Below are 20088 nucleotides of genomic sequence, written 5' to 3'. Positions count from 1 at the left end.
CTTGCGTGTATGGTTTTTCCAAACCATTTTCGTCATGTATTTCACAAACCTGACTATACGGAAGACGACATAAAAGACATTCTGACAAGACACTTAGATCCGACGAAACTAAATGGTATTTTTGCCGACCTGAATATTGCCCGAATGTGCCAACACATTATCGATACAAATTTTAAAAATATTAAAGTTCATTTAACTAATATCAAACTTCCAGATTTAATTTCAGGTACCGATCAGAACGAATTTATAAGAAAATGTCACAGCTTCAATCATCGTGGATACAAACTAACATACGAGGAAGTACAGAAGTCAGTCTTCTTTCCCCGCATGTTGGCTAAAGTGAAAGAGTTCGTCAAAAACTGCGAATCTTGTAAATTTGCTAAGTATGAACGAAGACCATTCGTTATACCTCATTCTAGACGAATCTACAATGGACCATTCGAAAATGTTTTCATAGATGTCTTTATAAAGGAGACTGAAAAATTTCTTACTGTTGTAGATTCATTCTCAAAATTTGCACAGATTTACAAGATCATGCATGAGACAACAGATGAAATTCAAGAAACACTAATAAAATACTTCAAAACGTTTGGCATTCCCAAATTAATTACTTGTGATCAAGCCACAAGCTTTCGAAATTCAAAATTCAAAGAATTTTTGGAAAATTATGGCATCTCCTTGCATTTTGCCAGCTGCAGTGACAGTAATGGTATCGTGGAACGATTCCACAGTACTTTGCTAGAAATGTACATGGCCAATCAGAAAAAAGTAGAGAATCTAAATTTATACGAAGGTCTTGCCATGATCACAGCGATTTATAACGAAACCAAACATTCGTCAATAAATTTAAAACCGAGAGAAGTTATTTTCGGCACTTGTAGTTCTCTCAATCCAATAGAAATCAACCTATCAAAACAAAAAACATTACAAAACGCAAAGGACTCATTAACGAATCAGGCACACAAACAAAATTCGAAAATACCTTTAGTAACTAAAGAAGAATTCAAACAACTAAACAAACAAAGATTATTGGTGAAAGGCAAAGCTAAGCCCACACCTAGAGGACATAGATACAGACTAATAGACATTACAAATGAGACAGAAAAAACAGTAACCGACCAGGCCGGAATTAAAACACATAAAAAACACATTAAGAAAAACTTTACAGATAACTAAGACACAGACTTTTCTATTACAGACTATGGCTCTGGCTTTGGACAACGACGAATGGCAAAATTTTAGTACACGATTTAGACAAGAGCCCGGTAGCAATCATACATTTAGGAAAAGCTTATGTAAGCAACAATTATTTTAGGATACTGCACCGAGTAGATCTCATTAAATTACAAAACTCTGTTGAAACACTTTTATATCATGCAAAAACAAATATAGATTCAGCTGATTTCCTAAGCGTATTAATTCAAACTAAAGTAACGTAACAATAATACTGAATAATACAGCATTGAAAAACGATAAGGATTTCAGATCAGTAGGTTTGCTCTTTTGCTTAGATGAACTCACACAACAATTAGAAGATTTAGAGGAGGCAATAGTTTTGGCTCAACACAACATCCCAAGCAGCAGAATTATCAATGCAGAGGAAATCACGAGAATTCATCATCTTCTGGAAGGAAACAATTTTATAGCAGGAGCCTTGGACTTCGCTAGTGCATACGTGGTTTCATCCAAGGAATCCATTGCCTACATACTGAAGGTACCACGAATCAAGGATGCTGAATATGATCTCAACTTCATCGAACCAGTTATCTTCAATAACTCCCGTATATCCATCTCAACCAACTATTATCTACAAGGTCCGTCATCTTTTGCGCTAAAATCCCTCTGCGAAATGAGTAGAAACGTCTATGTATGCTCAAGTACGCAGCTTGAACCAATAACCAAATGCATTCAACAATTGATGAGAGGCGAATCAGCTACATGCCCAATGGAAAGAACCTACACCAATGGTATTATCAAACGAGTCGATGACTCAAACGTGATTATCAATGACGCGGAAATATCAATAACATCGAACTGCTCATCGAATCATAGAAAACTTAAGGGATCTTTCCTCGTACAGTTTTCAAACTGCACACTTTTTATCAACGACGAAATGTACTCCAACATTAATAAAGAAGTTCAACTGGCATCATTCGTTCCAACAACGGGATTGACGGTAAATTTTACTACGATTACAAACAAATTCCCTATAGAATACTTACAGAAGTTACATCTGGAACAACGTGGTCATATCAAACACATCAATCTAAGGACAGATAACATCCAATGGAAACTCGAACTCTTTGGGTGGACATCGTTTGGATTCGGTTCAACAATAACAATTATTTTCATCGTAGCTCTATCATTTTGGATCTGGAATAGACTCCCATCGAGATCATCAATGTCGCATCTAGAGGAACTTCAAAGTCATCAGAACCCGGAAGAACCATCGGAACCTAACAGACAAACTCGCCCGAAGATCACTATGGTACCGCAAGCATAAATCCAGAAAACAGAAAGCCGAGGACGACTTTCATCCCAGGGGGAAGCCGTCAGGAAAAGCAACAGGCGCATCACGCCACGTTTCGCGCCAATGAACGAGTTGATAGCTAAAACTAATAATCAGCATTTTTAGGCTATAAAAGAGTTAGCGCCATGTGGCTCAACCTCTTTTTCGCGTGTAGATCGGTGCAGTGAGGTTTAAGTATTTGACTTTAAGAAAAGTGAATAATAAAGTGTTTTTTAAAAACTCGTTTGTTCAAAGAACAAACATAACTATGTAGATTTTATTCTCTGTGCGAAATGCTTAAATGTTCTTAAAAAAATAATCTACTTCATACCCTAATTTAAATGAGTTTGATATGGCACCACTATCCGTCAGAATGTGCTAATTTAAAATAGTATTCTAATGAAAATATAGAAAAAATATTCGGTGTTTCGAGATGTAAAAGTTTTTATTATTTGTTTTTATAAAAAAAAACTTTAGCAACTGTATTCAAGGTGTATTTGAAATATGATTTTTCCTAGAAATTTCATCGATTTTACAACAACACCGTGTTGGAAACCATTTCGATTAACGATTCTTTGTCAATTACTGTAGATACGAAAACCAGTTGCAGTTAAAATTGAACGCAATTGTTCAATTTTAACAGATTTCAACTAATGCATAATCGGTTTGTATAATCAAAATTGGAATCTCTAAATTCAAATGAATGATGTTTGCGGAAGAGTTACAATTTTTTTCCACTCCGTTTGTCCGTAGAAGTTTGCTATTGATATGCCTCTGAGTACCGCATAAAAGCCAGCACAAGCTCGGCTACCTTTTTCTCTTACATCAGGACCAGCAACCCCCTTGTCGACTACCTTTCCGCTCAGCCCAGTTCAGTTCCCGTTCGCCCCCGCCGCCATCACTCGGCCATTCTCAGTGTCTCGGACCGGCTGCCGTTGTGTGCTATTTATCCATCACACTCCGCCGCCACAAACCGGTTCACGACGATGGAAGCACACGATGCAAACGGTAACGACGCGTCTCTTTGTCAGTCAGTTTGCGTAATTCCGTTTCTAATTCGTTCGTGTTTCCCATCGGGAACGAGCAACGAGCGAGCGAACGACTGACCGACCGAGGATCGAGGAGCCGACAGTGACTTTTACCATTTTGGGGAAACATCGCCGCGCTGACTGACCACGACCACCGATTGTTGGGGGTGGGCGTTTATATGTGGTGTGTCCCGTCAACAATTACGCGGGTAATTTAGCGGTTATTAGCTAGGGATTATACCTTGAAAAGGGTAGTTACCGTGAGCAGTCGATAACATTGAAATATGAAGATGCATTTTCGGCTGCTTTCAAAGCCAGTTGATTAATACTCAGCGCATTTTCGCCAAACTTAAGCGAGAGAAAGAGAAAGAAAAAGCATGAAATTAGATGAAAAAATATATCGGTGCTGCTGAGCAGAGTCACTCACCTGTAAGCAGATAGACGAAAATCACTATTATGAGCAAAAAGCGGTCAAGAAATAGGTTAACGAAATGTCGAAATGATTTACTGCCGTCTTATGAGACGCTGGGAGAAAACAGCGAGGTGAGGAGAAATGATGGAAACAGTGTCATTTGTTAGGAAGTGAGAGGATTTTAGCATCTTAGCGATGGCGATGATGGTGTTTCGCAATCGACCGTAAATGTGTGAGACAAGAGAAAATCTTTTTCACAACAGTAACAGCAAGTAAAACTTCAGCAAGGCTCCTAAATTTCCGCAAAACCCGACGAGTCTCAAACCTTTCAAACGAAAATCCCTCGGGCTATTTCTTATGAATCTTGTGCTGCTGCGATACTGGAGCTCCTCCACCTCTGGCAATAAGTATTTCTAGAAACCGGCTCGATCCATTTTACTCCCGCACGTCATCATGGTATTCTCCCGGGGGATGCGTAGCCGGAAAATTGTAGTTTTCTTTTCTGTGGAGGAGTTTCACTTATTCATTGCGGCAATATCATTAGCCCCCATATTGGCGTCCAAACACCTACACCATTGAAACCCATGTGTCATCCTACACGCGTGATGAAACATAATGTTTTTCATGTGCTGTATAAATGATTATTAACGATATTTTATATCAACTATAATCTTAATTTGAATCAAAATTTATTTATTGTTTAGTTACATTTCAATCAGATTGTGATTACCTTGTTTCATGTATCAAACAAATCAGTTTTCGTTGGTTCCATGTTTGGTTGACATGAAATCAAACCTCGCTTCTCAAATTTTCAAGATGTAGTTAAATTTCTGTCGTAAAGTAATTCCACGTCAAATCAGATAAAAAAGGTACAAAACACCTTGAAAACCGCATTCATCAACTAATCGAAAACGTGACACTATATTAAAACAGTGAAGACAACTACAGAAAATAAATAAATACCTGATCATAAAAATATACGAACAAGAAGAAATCAATCTAGCCTCTGAAAAAAGGTGCCATTGACATAACGACAAATAATTTTCAAATTTAATCATGTTTTGTTTTTTAATTTATCGAACGGCCGGGTGCCTTACAAAAGCAGAAATGGCCGGAAAAGAGAAAAGTTTACAAGATGCAAAGATGAAATGAGTAAAAATGAGCTAAAGAAATAAGCTAAAAACAGAACTAAATTAAATCTGATTTTGTTTTCTAATTTTTCTAAAGTTTCTTTCTAAGGTTCTGATTGCCTGATTTTCTCAATTTATGAATTATTAATTTTACATTTCTTTTTTTTTGGTTTTTATAATTTTATCATCCTCCTAGTTTCGGATTTTCAGCTTTTTGAATTTTTAGATTTTCTGGTTTTTATATCTGTTGTTCTTTTTTTGTTTTGTTAGCTTCTTTAGATCTTTATATTAATTTTTTTTAATTTTAATGATTTTCGGAATTTTTAATTTTTTTTTGTATTTATTGAATTTTCTAGATTTTCAAAATTTACAAAAAAAATTTTAGTACGCTCTTACACATTCTTACTCTACTACCCTTCTTTTATTTTTTTTATTTTAGATTGTACGATTTTCAGATTTCATGATTTAATATTTTGGGATTTTTTTTCTTTTATTATGATTTTTTTTTTATTTTAAATCTAAATTTCTAAATACACTGTTTTTTTCAGCATTTTCTGAATTTTCTGACCAAACTAATAATTTGATAATTATGAATTTTTTTAATCAGCGTTTTTTTTATTTTTATTATTTTTTGATTTCCATATTTATTTGTGCCATTCGAGAAGAAGAAGAAGATCTGGATATTATCTTATGTCCAAGTTTCCATGCAATTTCGGATTCGCCCGTTTTCAAATTTTTTGATTTTTTTTTGATTTTGTGAATATATCCTTTCTCCTTTTTTTTTTTGAATATTAAGAATTTTATTATTCTTATTTTGAGTTTTCTGTTTTTCTGATTTTTCTGATTTCTGATTTTCTGATTTGTTTATTTCCATATTTTCCGATTGGTAGATCTGGATATTATCTTATGTCCAGGTTTTCAAGCATTTTCGGATTTACCCGTTTTCTAATTATTTTTTTTTTTATTTTCATATATTTTGTCTGATTTTGTTAATCTCATAAATTTTCAGAATTTATTTTCCACTGATCAAATGAATTTGTATTTTCTAAATTTAGTAAATTTTACTAGTTTCATAAATTCCCTGAATTTTTCTAAAATTTTAAATTCCGAGGAATTTTCTAGTTTTTTTATTTTTAGAATTTTATAAATTTTGCAAAATTTCAGAATTTTTCGATTAAGTGATTTTTTGTGAATAATTTTTTATTTCATAAATTTTCTGATTTTTTTGATATTCGGATTTAACGATCCTCTACATTTTCTAAATCTTAATTTTTTTTCGAATTTTCAAAATTTCAGAATTCTTAAGAAAAGTATTTTTCTCTGATTTTTTTTTTGATTTCTGATCCAATGATTTCCAGAATTGATCTTCTGATTTCATGATTTTCTGGATTTTCATAATTTCTCTTCTTTTTATTTTTTTCAATTTTGTGAGTTTCTATTTTTCTGATTTAATGATTTTCTGAGAATTATCAATATTCCGAGTTATATTTTTTTTTGAAATTTTTGAATGTCTAATTGTTCTAATTTTGATGATTTTTATTATTTTTTTTTGAGAATTTTATAAATTTTCTGAATTTTCTGATCTTCTGATTTACTGATTCTCTGCATTTTTTGAATATTAAAAATTTCCGAATTTTTGATTTCTGTTTTTTTTTTTAATTTGTAATGTTCTGATTCTATTGTTTTTTTTCTATTTTATAAACTTTTTGAATTTTCTTATTTGGTTTAAACTTTGAGAATTATCTAAGATTCCTGTTTCTTTTTCAGAATTTTATAAATTTTCTGTCCTTTTAGCTCTACTGATTTAGTATATTTCTGCATTTTCTGAATATTATAAATTTATAGAATTTGAAGAATTTTTTAATTCTTTGAATTGAATTTGAATTTTTGAATCTTCTAATCAGCTGATTTAACAATTTACTAAATTTTTTAAATTTTTCGAATTATTTGATTTTCTGAATTTCAGATGTTTGGATTCTCCGATATCCTGATTTTTCGATTCCAAACAATCAAATAAGTCAGAAAATTAGAAAATCAAATAATTTAGGAAAAAATAAAAGTCTTCCTGACTTTCTGATTTTCTAATATTTAATTTTCAGATTTTTTGATTTTCCAAATTGTCTGATTTTTTGTTTTTCGGATTATCTGATCTTCTGATTTTGTGAATTTCTTATATATATATATATATATATATATATATATATATATATATATATATATATATATATATATATATATATATATATATATTGATTTTCGGATCTTTTGATCTTCTGATTTTCTGGTTTCACAAGTTTTACTGATGCTGATTATGCTGATTCTGTATAATTTTAGGGTTTTTGATTTCACTGATTTTCATCTTGGTTTTCTGATTTTCTGTTTTCTGATATTCTAATATTCTGACTTTCTAAATTCTATGATTTTCTGGTTTGTTAGTTCTATTTTTATCGAGTTTTGTGATTTTCTGATTTTGTGATTTTCTTAATTTATGATTTTTTAATTTCTTGATTTTCTGATTTGCTAATTTTATGATATCGCAGACTTTACTCATGCTATTGATTATGTGGATTGTACTGATTTTTGTTTAGTTTTTTTCTTCTGATTTTGTGATTTTCTTTTTGTTTTTCTGATATTTTGTTTTTTTTACATCCGGATTTTGTGAATTCTCTTATTTTCTTGTTTTCTGATTTTTGTTCTCCGTTAGGTTCAAATGTTCGGCTTCTTCCTTTTTCTGATTTAGATTTTTAATTTCTGGATTCTTAAATTCTCTGATTTTTTCTTATTATTACTGATATTTCTTATTTTTAAAAATTAGTAATTTCCGGATTTGTCTTTTTTTATTTTTTGTTTTTAATTTTTACGATCGTTCTAATTATTGTGAATTTTCTAATTCTGTATAATTTCAGGTTTTCTGATCTCACTGATTTTCTGTTTTTCTGATATTCTAATATTCTGACTTTCAAATTCTATGATTTTCTGGTTTTTTGATTTCCTGACTTTCTGGCTTTCTTAATTTGATTTTCTGATTTGCTAATTTTGTGATACCACAGACTTTACTGATGCTACTGATTTTTTCTTCTGACTTTGTGATTTTTAATTTTGGTTTTCAGATATTCCGTTTTTTCTTATATTTGGATTTTCTCAATTCTCTGATTTTCATGTTTTCTAATTTTTGCTCTCCGTTCACTTTAAATTCATTTTTTGATTTAGATTTTTAAAATTTCTATTTTTTTCTGATCATTTTAATTATTGCGATTTCTCTGATTTTCTGGTTTTCCGCTGGTTTCTTGATTTCCTAATATTTTGATTTTTTTTTTCGTTTTTCTGATTATTTGTTTTTTCCTCCTTATTGATTTTTATCCTGATTTTAAAATTTTCCGATTTTTCATATTTTTGAATTTGTGGATTTCATCTTCTGATTAACTCTTTTTTCGTTTTCCGATATCCTTATTTTTACTCATTTCTAATTGTGTGATTATTTGATATCTATTTTTTCAGATTTTTTCCTTTTTTCTGGTTTTGATTATTCTGGTTTATATGATTTTGATTATTCTGATTTTCATGATTTCGTTTTCCTGATTTTAAATTTCTGAATTTCTTATTTCCTTGTTTCGGATTTTTGATTTTTGTCTAATCCCGAATATCAGCTTCCAAGTCATGATTCAAATTCAAGTATCCAATAAAGATTGCAAAAATTGACGTTTGAGTTTTGAATCGAATTTCGGCTCCTGAATGTGGAGGAATTGAATCTTATTTTAATTTCCAATTCAATTTTTCAATTGTTTGATTTGTCTGATTTTGAAGTAGGACTATGTCTTTAATTTCTATATAGAGGGATCACCCTACGAAATTAACGAAATCAGAAACCTTCAATTTCAGACTATTTGATTTTTTAGAACGTTGACTACCACGCCAGTCACAGGTGACTGACACCGAGTTTTCGCTCAGGCTGCGTCAGTCACCTGCGACTGACAGTATAACATATGATAGTAAAGGTAACTAGTATAAGCATTCAAGCTCATAAGCATAAAAAATTTCCATATAGTCGCTAGAAAACTGTGGCACTCAACGTGTTAATCTTGGATCTCAGCTTCTAAATCATAATTCTAATTCAAGTATCAAATTAAAATTTCTAACTTGAAAATCTACGCTTGAGTCGGGCTACTGCATATGTAGGAATGAGATCGAATTTTAATTCCAGATTTTTGGGCATTTCGCATTTCAAATTTCAGATTAAAGAAATGGGAAAAGTAAAAAGGATAAATGATTAAAGGAAGGAATAAAGGATGATGTCATCACAGGCAATACGTTTCCGTTCCAGACCACCATTGTTTAATGTTTTGCATAATGTTTCCTTTCTCCTCAGTGTTCGTAAAACAAGCACTGTATTTGCATTTTGAACGAACGTTTATGCGAGACTGATTCGCTGTGGTATAAAAGAATTATTACATTAGTTGCGCGTTATTGATGAAGTGGGTAGAAAAGCATTAAAATGCATAGGACAAACAGACGGGAGAATGAATGGCTTCCAATTTTTGTCAATTTAAACTATTTAGTGGCCAGATAATTGTAATGTATAGCATACCAAACAAATCTCAGAGAATTTCCGATTCGATTGGTTTGCAAATCTTCAAAATCCGTTCACAACGAAAATTGCTATGAACGTCAAAATCATTTTATAAAAAATGTGACATGTCTTCTAATTTCGATCGCATCCTTATTGAAACACGTAGTCCTACGTTTAAACTTTAAAGCCACTATAAGGTATAAGGCATGCTAGAGGGTGTGCTCTTTTTCCCCTTTGGTAGCAATCTTGGTAATATTGAATATGTCAATATTTATTTGTTCAATAAATGATGAAAAATTCAAAAAAACCTTGAAGAACTTTTTTTTTCTTAGAAGACTTTCTTCTACGTTTTCTTCACTTCTTGCTTCCTCATCCCCGTCTTCGCTTGTTCAGAACCGACCGCATCATCAGAGCTAGGTTCATCTGAAGGTGAGTTTGAATACCGCTCGTCATAATCAGCGGCTACTTCCACCTGGTCTAACGTCAGCAAAGCATCCGGAATGTAGGTGTCCAGATCCATCACCATTCGGCGGGGTAGAAGCTGTTCTTCAATCGCACGATCGATAATAGCTATGATTTGAAGTATGGCTTCCCGAAGTTTTGGTACCAAGTCCCGCATCGAGTGGAGTCTTTGGTGGCGATGACGAGACCCTGCTTCAAAAAAAGAAAATCCTTGAGCTCTATCTCTTTCTTGAGAATATTCCTTCAATCATATACCTGTATCGTTAGTCGGGTGCGTATGTTCGATGTTCTTCCAAGGTCCAAAAAAAGGATGCTCATCCTGCAAGTGTTTCATGTCCAGCTGGGCTCCCCGCATGATGTGATGAACCGCTTTTACGAAATGCTCCCTATCACTGAGTTTGTGTTGATCATCATCCTTTTGGGTGGAAGCAGTTTCATCTGCTTCGCAGTAAATGTTTCCGAGCAGTAGTGCAAACACGGCTGCGATGACTGCGAACGACGCCAATTTGCACATTCTGAACGCGACTGCGACTTCGCAATCGGTGCCTGGTGCTGCATATAAACAGTTGTTTACTCGCTAAAACACATCCGTGAAATTGATTTTCTCCGGAACGAATTAGAAGCGTGATAACTTGCTCTCGTGCCAGCTATGGTTTTCATAAATAGCCAATTTCTTGATTAAATTGTTATGTTCCCAAATCAACCCGAAGTAAAAACAACAACTGGTCGGTCCGCTCGGACACAAAACGAAACGGCATCAAATATTCCATCACGAGGTCGGAAACAATCCTCCTCATGGTTGCGCTACATACACAACATTATCATCTCCACGGACATACCGCCAGTAATTTACGAGACCAATCATGAAGCGAACGGACGCGGACCGATGGTCCAATTCGTTGGAGGGTAAGGGAGAAACCGACCGAACATCTCATTTCCGAAATGAAGTCACGCAAAGTGTGAACCTCTTCGCACCGTGTATTCGCCGCGTCTACAAGCGAGATAGGGTCGTTATCGCTCTTCACATATTCCTGTCTCCTGCTTCTGAGACGACGAAGAGGAGTCATCCGAAAGCTTGAACTCCGGTGCGAATGAACGAATGAACGAATCGAGCCGAGCAGAGCCATTGCGCATGAACAGTCTCCGCTCCTCGTCGTCGTTTCACTGCCAGCAGTAAAAACCGAATCATCACCCCCTCACAGTCGCAGTCGGCTCTCGATCCGCTGGTGATGTGGTATGGTTTGGTATGGTATACCCTGAGCACATCGAGGGGAAGGCATGTGCATGCCGTTCGCTGTTCCGTCCTCCGCTGCTAGGGGAGGGAAATGATGGGGCGTTTAGCGGACAGGAAATCTACATAAATCGAAAGCGAATGTTATTTGGATCGAAATCGGTGATGTTAGTTGCAAGGTATTTCAATGTTTTGCAGCAACAATCGGCTGAAGATAGTTTGTTATAACTTATGGTGACTGGGCATTTCTTAGTTATTCTGTACAATCTGAATTTGACAATTAATGTCAAATGATCGTTGGGTGGATCTGAACAGTAACTTGCACTTGCATTGGTACACTTATATCTTTGAACTTGCCACTCAAAATATAAGAGATACTCCATTTTGGCACCGAAGGGCTGGGCTGGGCTGTTTATCATGTCGGATATGATTTTAGAATCGATTTATAGAAAGTATAAATTTTAGTAGAAAGGTCCCTGAGAAGGACAGATGGTTTGTGTGATTTCTTAGAAGCAGTCGAAGATGATTGATTCATAACTCACTCTTGTCCTAGCGACAATACACAACACACAAGCTGACCATATATCGATTTTTGTGTCCTTATAGCCAATGCACAAACTCCAATGGGTATGCATCGTGAACGGTTTTTCTTTTAAACATACATTGTGGCTACGGGCGATTATATATCTGCTCACCTCCAGCATTAAAGTAACAATTTATACGTATCCCTGACGGTATGAAAACCAACGCAATGCGGGGACTCGAGAAGGTTTGAGAACAAAAATTCAATGAATGATCAAAAGTACACTGTGAGATTTTTCACTAACAACACACCTTCGACCTTTCGAAGCGAATTCACGTTGAGCAAAACTTCTGTATGTTTGCTGCTCGCTGGCTGAAGTGAGACTAGTATAAAAGTGGAAATGAAATTGACTTTATACTTAATATTTCTTTTCAGCTTTACTTCTGTAAGTCAGCTTGCACTTTCATGCATCCGTTCAACACTGTTGGCTAGTGCGAACGCAATTTTCTAAGTGTGGTTTCTTTTCCATTTTTTTCATTTGGATAGAATGCCACTTTAGTTGCTTATTTCGGTCGAAACAGTTTGAGGAGCACAAATTAAAGCATAAATTAAACCTTCCTGTTGAACGTAGTTCCACGCTAAAAAATATTGCAAGTAATATTACGTCGAGTAGACGAAGTTTATTTTTAGAAAAAAATGTGTCATTGAAAAAAAAATAACTTTTCGTTAATGATAGACGAAATATTATAAAAAACAATATTGGAAGTGATTTCAATAAAACAAAACACATTGTGTTTAAGAATACGTGTTTGTCTGTGCAAGTCCTGAACATGGATAGGATTCAAATTATGAAATGAATAGAAAAATTCTTTTCGTGGACCACTGGTGATAAAAATGAAGGAGTTTCGAATCAATCACTTCTCTCAAACATATTTCAAACTCTCAGTAAAGCCCCATATTGACATTTGCGATTTCAATACTTTTGTCCTAATGATTGTAAGCACATATGGTAGCACTCAATGCGCATGTAACGCTTTTATTAATGCTAATTTTCTTTGCTTTCCACAATGCACTATGGTCCAGGAGGTGCATTTAAGTGGAAATTAGCATCTAGAGCTCGACAGTGATTCGCTAGACAAAAACTGTCTTCGACAAAGTTGTTACATATAATAGAGCGCTCATTTTTATGTTATCAAAAATAGGGTGACCAAAATTGTCGATGAAATGAAAAATCTAACTTTCTTATCTTTATAGATAGAGGTAAACATAGTTCAACAATATTGTAGCCCTGGTTATTTTAAGTAACTTTGTGGAACAATATTTCTTTCTATCTCTTCAAATAACCGATAAAGCGCTTTTTCTATAGGTTGAGTTAGGGTTACCATGAAAAAAAAGGTTTTTTTGCTCTAACTTTTATATGTAAAATTCTACATCAAAACTGTCTTTGAATGATCTTTAGAGCTTTCCAATCTACGCATTTTACGGTGCATAACTTGTATGTATCTTAATGCTACTCAAAGTTATTGATGTTTTTTCCCCGAAAACACGACCTTTTCATTTGCTAGTCGTTCTTTTTGGGGCAAACATAATAAAAAATTATTGATAGCATTTTAAAGAGCACATTTGACTCTACATAAGGTGAAACTTTCAAAAGAGTGTTATTTTTTATATTTGAGTAAATTAAATTTGAAATTATGAGTTTTTGCATATAAATGAACAAGTTGCAATATTTAAATGCATATAGTAAGCGTAGACTTTAAAGCAGCATCACTTCAGTTCAGTCTTATAGCCACTCAACATGGAAGTTCAAAGAAGACACATTGTTGATTTCCTTTTTCGGTGGACGAACTATAGAAGACGTTATACAATTATTACGAGAAAAATTTCTGACTATTTTCTTTTTCTACAATAAAATATATTTATTGTATAAAAAGAAAAGCGGGGACCGACAAATTATCAAATGCTTCCTGAATAGAAACCGTATGAAGAACAACTCGGGGCTCGACGTGTTATTTTTTAGTAATATATTGACATATTTTACTGGCGATGAGTTGATTGATGACATTATTTTACCAAACTTTTGTTGTTCCTATTGTTTTATTAAAATTTATTTTTATAATCTTCCTTATGTACATATTAACCTGTTTTAGTTGTTGTAATGGAAATTAAATTCATAGTAATAAATAAAAATCATACAAATAAAAAACTACAGAATCAAATGCTTAGCATTTTCCGGAATCAGAAGATCGGAATACTCTGGTGTTTGCCTATTACTGAGATAATACTGTATCCGAAGCTGTTGCGAAGCCCAGTTCTTCAGCAGAAAATTTTTCTGTAATTTCCCGAACACGGTTACGCTTCATCCTTTGGCTCAGCATTTATATCTTGGCATTTTTCTCGTAATAATTATATAACGTCTTCTATATTTCGTCCACTGAAAACAAAAACAAAAATGTGTCTTCTGGCTATAAGACTGAACTGAAGTGATGCTGCTTTAAAGTCTACGCCTACTATATGCATTTAAATATTGCAACTTGTTCATTTATATGCAAAAACTCATAATTTCAAATTTAATTTACTCAAATACAAAAAATAACACTCTTTTGGAAGTGACACCTTATGTAGAATCAAATGTGCTCTTTAAAATGCCATCAATAATTTTTTATTATGTTTGCCCCAAAAAGAACGACTAGCAAATGAAAAGGTCGTGCTTTCGGGGAAAAAACATCAATAACTTTGAGTAGAATTAAGATACATACAAGTTATGCACCGTAAAATGCGTGGATTGGAAAGCTCTAAAAGTCATTCGAAGACAGTTTTGATGTAGAATTTTACATATAAAAGTTAGAGCAAAAAAACCTTTTTTTTCATGGTAACCCTAACTCAACCTAGAGAAAAAGCGCTATATCGGTTATTTGAAGAGATAGAAAGAAATATTGTTCCACAAAGTTACTTAAAATAACCAGGGCTACAATATTGTTGAACTATGTTTACCTCTATCTATAAAGATAAGAAAGTTAGATTTTTCATTTCATCGACAATTTTGGTCACCCTATTTTTGATAACATAAAAATGAGCGCTCTATTATATGTAACAACTTTGTCGAAGACAGTTTTTGTCTAGCGAATCACTGTCGAGCTCTAGATGCTAATTTCCACTTAAATGCACCTCCTGGACCATAGTGCAATGTTCTTCTTAGGCTTACAAGTATTAACAATGCTAATATATTGCTATTTATCATTGGGGATGCTGAATTAATGCTATAATACAACTATAAGTTAGAGCTCGTTGACTGCCACGTCAGTCACCGGTGACTGACAGTATAAGACATGATAATGAAGGTAACTAATAAAAGCATATAAGCTTACAAACATTTCCTTTCGAACAAAAATACCCTCCACTACGATAAGAAACCCTGGTCCTAATACGTTTAGAAATCTCCTTAGAGTCGCTATAAAACCGTGGCACTCAACGTGTTAAGGAACGACAGTTCAATTGTAGAAAATCAGTACAATTTATAGGTTTTAAATTCGGTTTTACTATAAAGGGTGTGTCACATCAAATTGCATCACGGAAAAAACGCTGTAGAAATTAAATTTTTAGGAATTATATCTTCAGCTTTCGCTTATAATCAGATAAGAGTGTATAGATCACGTTGGCCATGCTTCACTGTTAATTTTTCGTAAATTTGGAAAAATGTCGTCGAACGAAAAAGAGCGTCGTGAATTAATCCTGTGCACTCATTTCGAGAATCCGGAGTTGTCACATCGGGACATCGGTAAGATGCTGGGAATCGTCCAATCCACGGTCAGCAGAGTACTAAAACGATACTTCGAGAACCTAACCATCGTCCGGAAGGTGAAGAACGGCAAAAATGGATGCTCCGTCAATGAAAAAGATCACAAGCGCGTAGTTAAGCAGTTTAGACGTGATCCGAGAAGTTCGGTCCGGGATGTCGCCAATAAGCTGAATTGGTCAAGTTCATTCGTCCAGCGGACCAAGCAGTGGGAGGGCCTGCGTACATACAAGGTTCAGAAGGCTCCTAACCATGACGAAAGGCAAAACATTGTGGGGAAGACGCGAGCCCGGAAGCTGTACACCGAAATGCTGACGAAGCCGCATTGCCTGGTAATGGACGACGAAACCTACGTCAAAGCGGACTTTCGTCAGCTGCCGGGCCTGTTGTTCTTCTTCGCAGAGGACAAATTCAGCGTTCCGGAGGAGATTAGCAAGCAGAAACTATCCAAGTTTGCCAAAAAGTACATGGTGTGGCAAGCGATCTGCTCTTGCGGAAAGCGGAGCGCCCCCTTCGTGATGACCGGCACGGTAAACGGGCAGGTTTACCTTAAGGAGTGCCTACAGAAGCGCTTACTACCACTATTGAAGCAGCACGAGGGCCCGACCATCTTCTGGCCGGATCTCGCTTCGTGCCACTATTCAAAGGACGTGTTGGAGTGGTACGAAGCCAACGGGGTCACCTTCGTGCCAAAGGAAATGAACCCGCCCAACGCTCCGGAGATTCGCCCAATAGAGAAATATTGGGCGATTATGAAGCAGGCCCTCCGGAAGAACCCAAAAGTTGTCAAATCGGAGGCGGACTTCAAGAGAAAATGGATTTCTGTTAAAAAAAAACTACAACCTGACGTTGTACAGAACCTTATGGACGGGGTAAAGAGGAAGGTGCGAGCATACGGGCTTGGGCTCGAAGTATGAATAAAAAGAAAATGCCAAAAGTTGTTTAATAGTTTTTATTTTACTGTCTAAAATTTTCAAAAGGATCGGTCTACTGGGCGAATTTCTACAGCGTTTTTTCCGTGATGCAATTTGATGTGACACACCCTTTATTCTAGATACGATATTCGATTTTTGTATTTTACATTTTGATCCAGGTCTAAATTTAGATCCAGATTAAGATTTTAGATTCAGTATTCAAATTCAGATTCAAATACGTCACTTCGATCTCTCTAGGAACGTCAGTTCCATTGTATAAAAAGAATACGAATTACAAGTTTTGGTTCAATTCTAGGTTTACACATTATAGATTTTTTGTTGTTTATTTTTGTTGTTTATTGTTTTACAATTCATCCATCGGACTTCAAGGTCTACATGAATACTACACTTAAACTACATTTAAAATTCGATCACGGAAAACTTTACAGCTCACATTGAAATCAAACAAATAATAAAAAGAATTAAAAAGAACACACATAGATGAAACTGGTTCGTGCTGAGCATCTGTTCGGTGTGGTGGAAGTCGAAGGAAACTCCGCTGTCTGAGTGGTCGTGGTACAACGTTAATATTGATTCGAGCGAGAATCCATGGGGCATCGATCTCGCCAAGAAGAAGTTTTCCGACGAATGTGGCTTTAATTATGTTCCGTCTCTTCTCCAGTGTATCCATTCCCAGCAGACGGCATCGGCTTTCATAAGATGGGAGCTCATTTGGGTTTTGCCAAGGCAGAAATCTCAATGCGTACCTCAGAAACTTCGATTCTATTCTCCCAATCCTTTCGATCCATACCGTGCGAAAGGGACTCCATACTACAACCGCTGTTTCCAATGTGGACCGGACTAAACTGAAATACAGAGATCTTAAGCAGTATTGGTCACGGAATTCAGCGGATATCCGGAAGATGAACCCTAAGTTTCGGTTGGCTTTGTTGGTGACATAGTCATAATGTTCACGGAAGTTTAGCTCTGAGTCCAGCATTACACCGAGGTCCTTCACAACGCATGTCCTTTCCAATGGTTCATTCCCTATGTGGTAGGTCCAGATAATAGGGGTTTTCTTCCTAGTGAATGAGATGACTGTGCACTTCTTCACGCTTATGATCAGATAGTTTCGCCTGCACCAACTCGCAAAAATGTCAATGATCGTTTGCAACATCCTGCAGTCATCGACAGACTTCACGTGCCAATATATTTTGAAATCATCGGCGTATATGATTCGACATCCCTGTGGCACGGCATAGCAGACATCATTGAAGAACAAGGAGAACAATAATGGTCCAAGATTGCTACCTTGTGGGACACCGGAGGGGTTAGTAAACGGTTCAGATTCGGTAGTCCCTAACTTAACGTTAAGCTGACGGTTCGTCAAGTATGATTGCATCCATTTTACGAGATTCGTCGCAACTGCCAGGCGGTCTAGCTTGGACAGAAGGATTTTGTGGTTCACTCTGTCAAACGCAGATTTTAGATCCGTGTACACCACATCGACTTGCCCTCCCTGTTCCATGGATTTCAAGCACAACGAGGTAAATTGTACTAAGTTCGTAGCTGTAGACCTCCCCGGAAAGAAACCATGTTGATCTTGGGAAATATATGATTTTGCAATTCGAAACATTTCATTGCTTATCAGAATTTCAAATAATTTGGATCCTGCACATAGTGACGTCACGCCGCGGTAATTCATTACATCATTCTTGTGGCCCTTCTTAAACGCTGGGAACATAATGGATTTTTTCCAGCATTGTGGGAATACTGCTTGCGAAAGCGACTTGTTGTAGATGGATCTTAACGGCTCACAGATCGACCGAGCACATTTAATAAGAACAATAGAAGGAATCCCATCCGGTCCAGGTATGGTAGACGACTTCATTTTCCTTATGGCATCGAGAACATCTTCCTCATCATACTCACTAATACTCAAACTCATCGCTCCTGGAGGCACGTCCCCTACAGCACTGTCAGTTTGATCCTGAGTAATTACCGTATCATCAAATGCACTGGTAAAATGTTTGGCAAATAGGTTGCATATTCCTTCAGTTGTAGTAGACGTTTCACTCCCTAAAAACATGCTCATCGGCAACCCGGTATCCTTTCGCTTCTCATTTACAAATGCCCAAAAACTTTTGGGATTATTTTTCAGGTTTCTTTGTTTCCGTTCTACATAGCGGGCATAGAGCACTCGGTTGTAATGCTTGTATAGATAAAATACATATACAGATCCGAAATTGGGATCGTAAATTCTCGATCCAAGATCTCGTATTTGGATTTACACCAATGCTAGATTCGTGATTCCGTATTTGAATTTACATTCAGATTTTAGATTCAGATTTCAAAATCAAAAAAAAATAACCCTATGATCAGAAAGTACCGGGAATTTTTAAATAAAACAAAATAGAAGTAAATTTCAGGCTAATTTATTTTATCACCTTCAAAATATGATCCATCTCGGGCAAAACGCATGTGCCGCACACACATGTTTAGAAAAGTTTGAAATGACATGGTTTTCCGCTCACTTCCATTTCGCAGAGACTTTGTTTTTAACTTTCTGGAATCGGACATTATTTTTTCCAAATTCAGTTTCAAATTCGTACGCAGTTTTGGAATCAAATGAAGAACCAAATTCCAACATGAATTTGTACCCATTTTCAGATTCCAATTAATATTTCAAAATGATAAATTAAAAATTGATATGAAAACATGTAAAGCTAGCTACGTTTCTCCAGGAATGTCATTGAAGTTAAAGATTTAAGAATTAGTCCGAAGAGGAAAATTGTGTTAGTAAATTTTTTAAGACGATTGAATAAGAAATATAAAAAAGATTGGCGAAGAAAAGAAAATTGAAGGAAACAATTGAGGAACAATATGTTGGTAGATTCATAAAAGGATTGAGCAATTGAACAAAAATAATTTTGAATAAATAATTAGGAAAATAAAAAAGATTCCAAAAATATTGAAGAAGAAATAATTAGAAAAGAATTGCAACGTAAAATAACGAAAACTTCAATGGAAAATATAGAATTAGAAGCCGAGTCTGAGAAAAAATATTGGAGATTACTGAAGAATACTGGATTTATTTTTAGAAGTAGGAGATTGGAGAAAACGATAAAGAAAGTGTAGGTATGAAGCACAATAATGAAAGAGAATGAAAGTCAAATAAGAATAAAATTTGAAAAGAGGGAGAAATAATCATCAAAATTAAATAAAAATGTTGAAGAAGAAAACCTAAGAAGAAGTTAAATTAAAAGCGATCCAAAAATATTGCAGAGGAAATATTCAGAACAGAATTGCAAAACCAGATTGAAAGGGAAAATAAAAAAAAAATCAAGGAGTTCAAGTTCAAGGAGAATATTAAATTAGAAGAGGTAACTGAGAAAGAATATTGGAAATTAATTAAGAATACTGTATTCTGGAGAACAGAATTGGTTTGTAGTACAATAATGAGAGAGGATGAGAGTAAAATTGAACAGCCATTTATAGAAAAATTGAAAAAAGCTT

The 20088-nt window shown here is 35.0% G+C and overlaps 2 protein-coding genes across 8 annotated transcripts in view; one reads left to right on the top strand and one right to left on the bottom strand.

Annotated features, from left to right (window-relative positions):
- Positions 1–20088, top strand: part of LOC129770865 (neurogenic protein mastermind) — a 319388-nt gene that overhangs the window by 150668 nt on the left and 148632 nt on the right. The gene's annotated exons all lie outside the window — the stretch shown is intronic.
- Positions 9900–10781, bottom strand: LOC129770869 (uncharacterized). Of its 2 annotated transcripts, none has more exons than XM_055774019.1 (2): positions 10364–10781; positions 9900–10300 (listed from the first exon to the last, which is right to left on the bottom strand). In XM_055774019.1, the coding sequence occupies exons 1-2, from the start codon at positions 10620–10622 to the stop codon at positions 9990–9992; spliced, it is 570 nt and encodes a 189-aa protein (XP_055629994.1). In that variant the 5' UTR covers positions 10623–10781; the 3' UTR covers positions 9900–9989. The 2 variants fall into 2 exon arrangements, with proteins under 2 accessions (XP_055629994.1, XP_055629995.1); XM_055774020.1 differs by having other exon boundaries at positions 9900–10297; positions 10364–10767.

The sequence above is a fragment of the Toxorhynchites rutilus genome, chromosome 2, assembly GCF_029784135.1.
Source record: "Toxorhynchites rutilus septentrionalis strain SRP chromosome 2, ASM2978413v1, whole genome shotgun sequence".
Taxonomy (NCBI): domain Eukaryota; kingdom Metazoa; phylum Arthropoda; class Insecta; order Diptera; family Culicidae; genus Toxorhynchites; species Toxorhynchites rutilus.
This window is presented reverse-complemented; position numbering and strand designations above follow the sequence as displayed.

Coding starts and splice junctions, on each gene's coding strand:
- LOC129770869 (XM_055774019.1), bottom strand. CDS start 10,622: ATGTGCAAATTGGCGTCGTTCGCAGTCATCGCAGCCGTGTTTGCACTA. Junction 10,301..10,363: donor GCACCCGACTAACGATACAG/GTATATGATTGA, acceptor CTTTTTTTGAAG/CAGGGTCTCGTCATCGCCAC.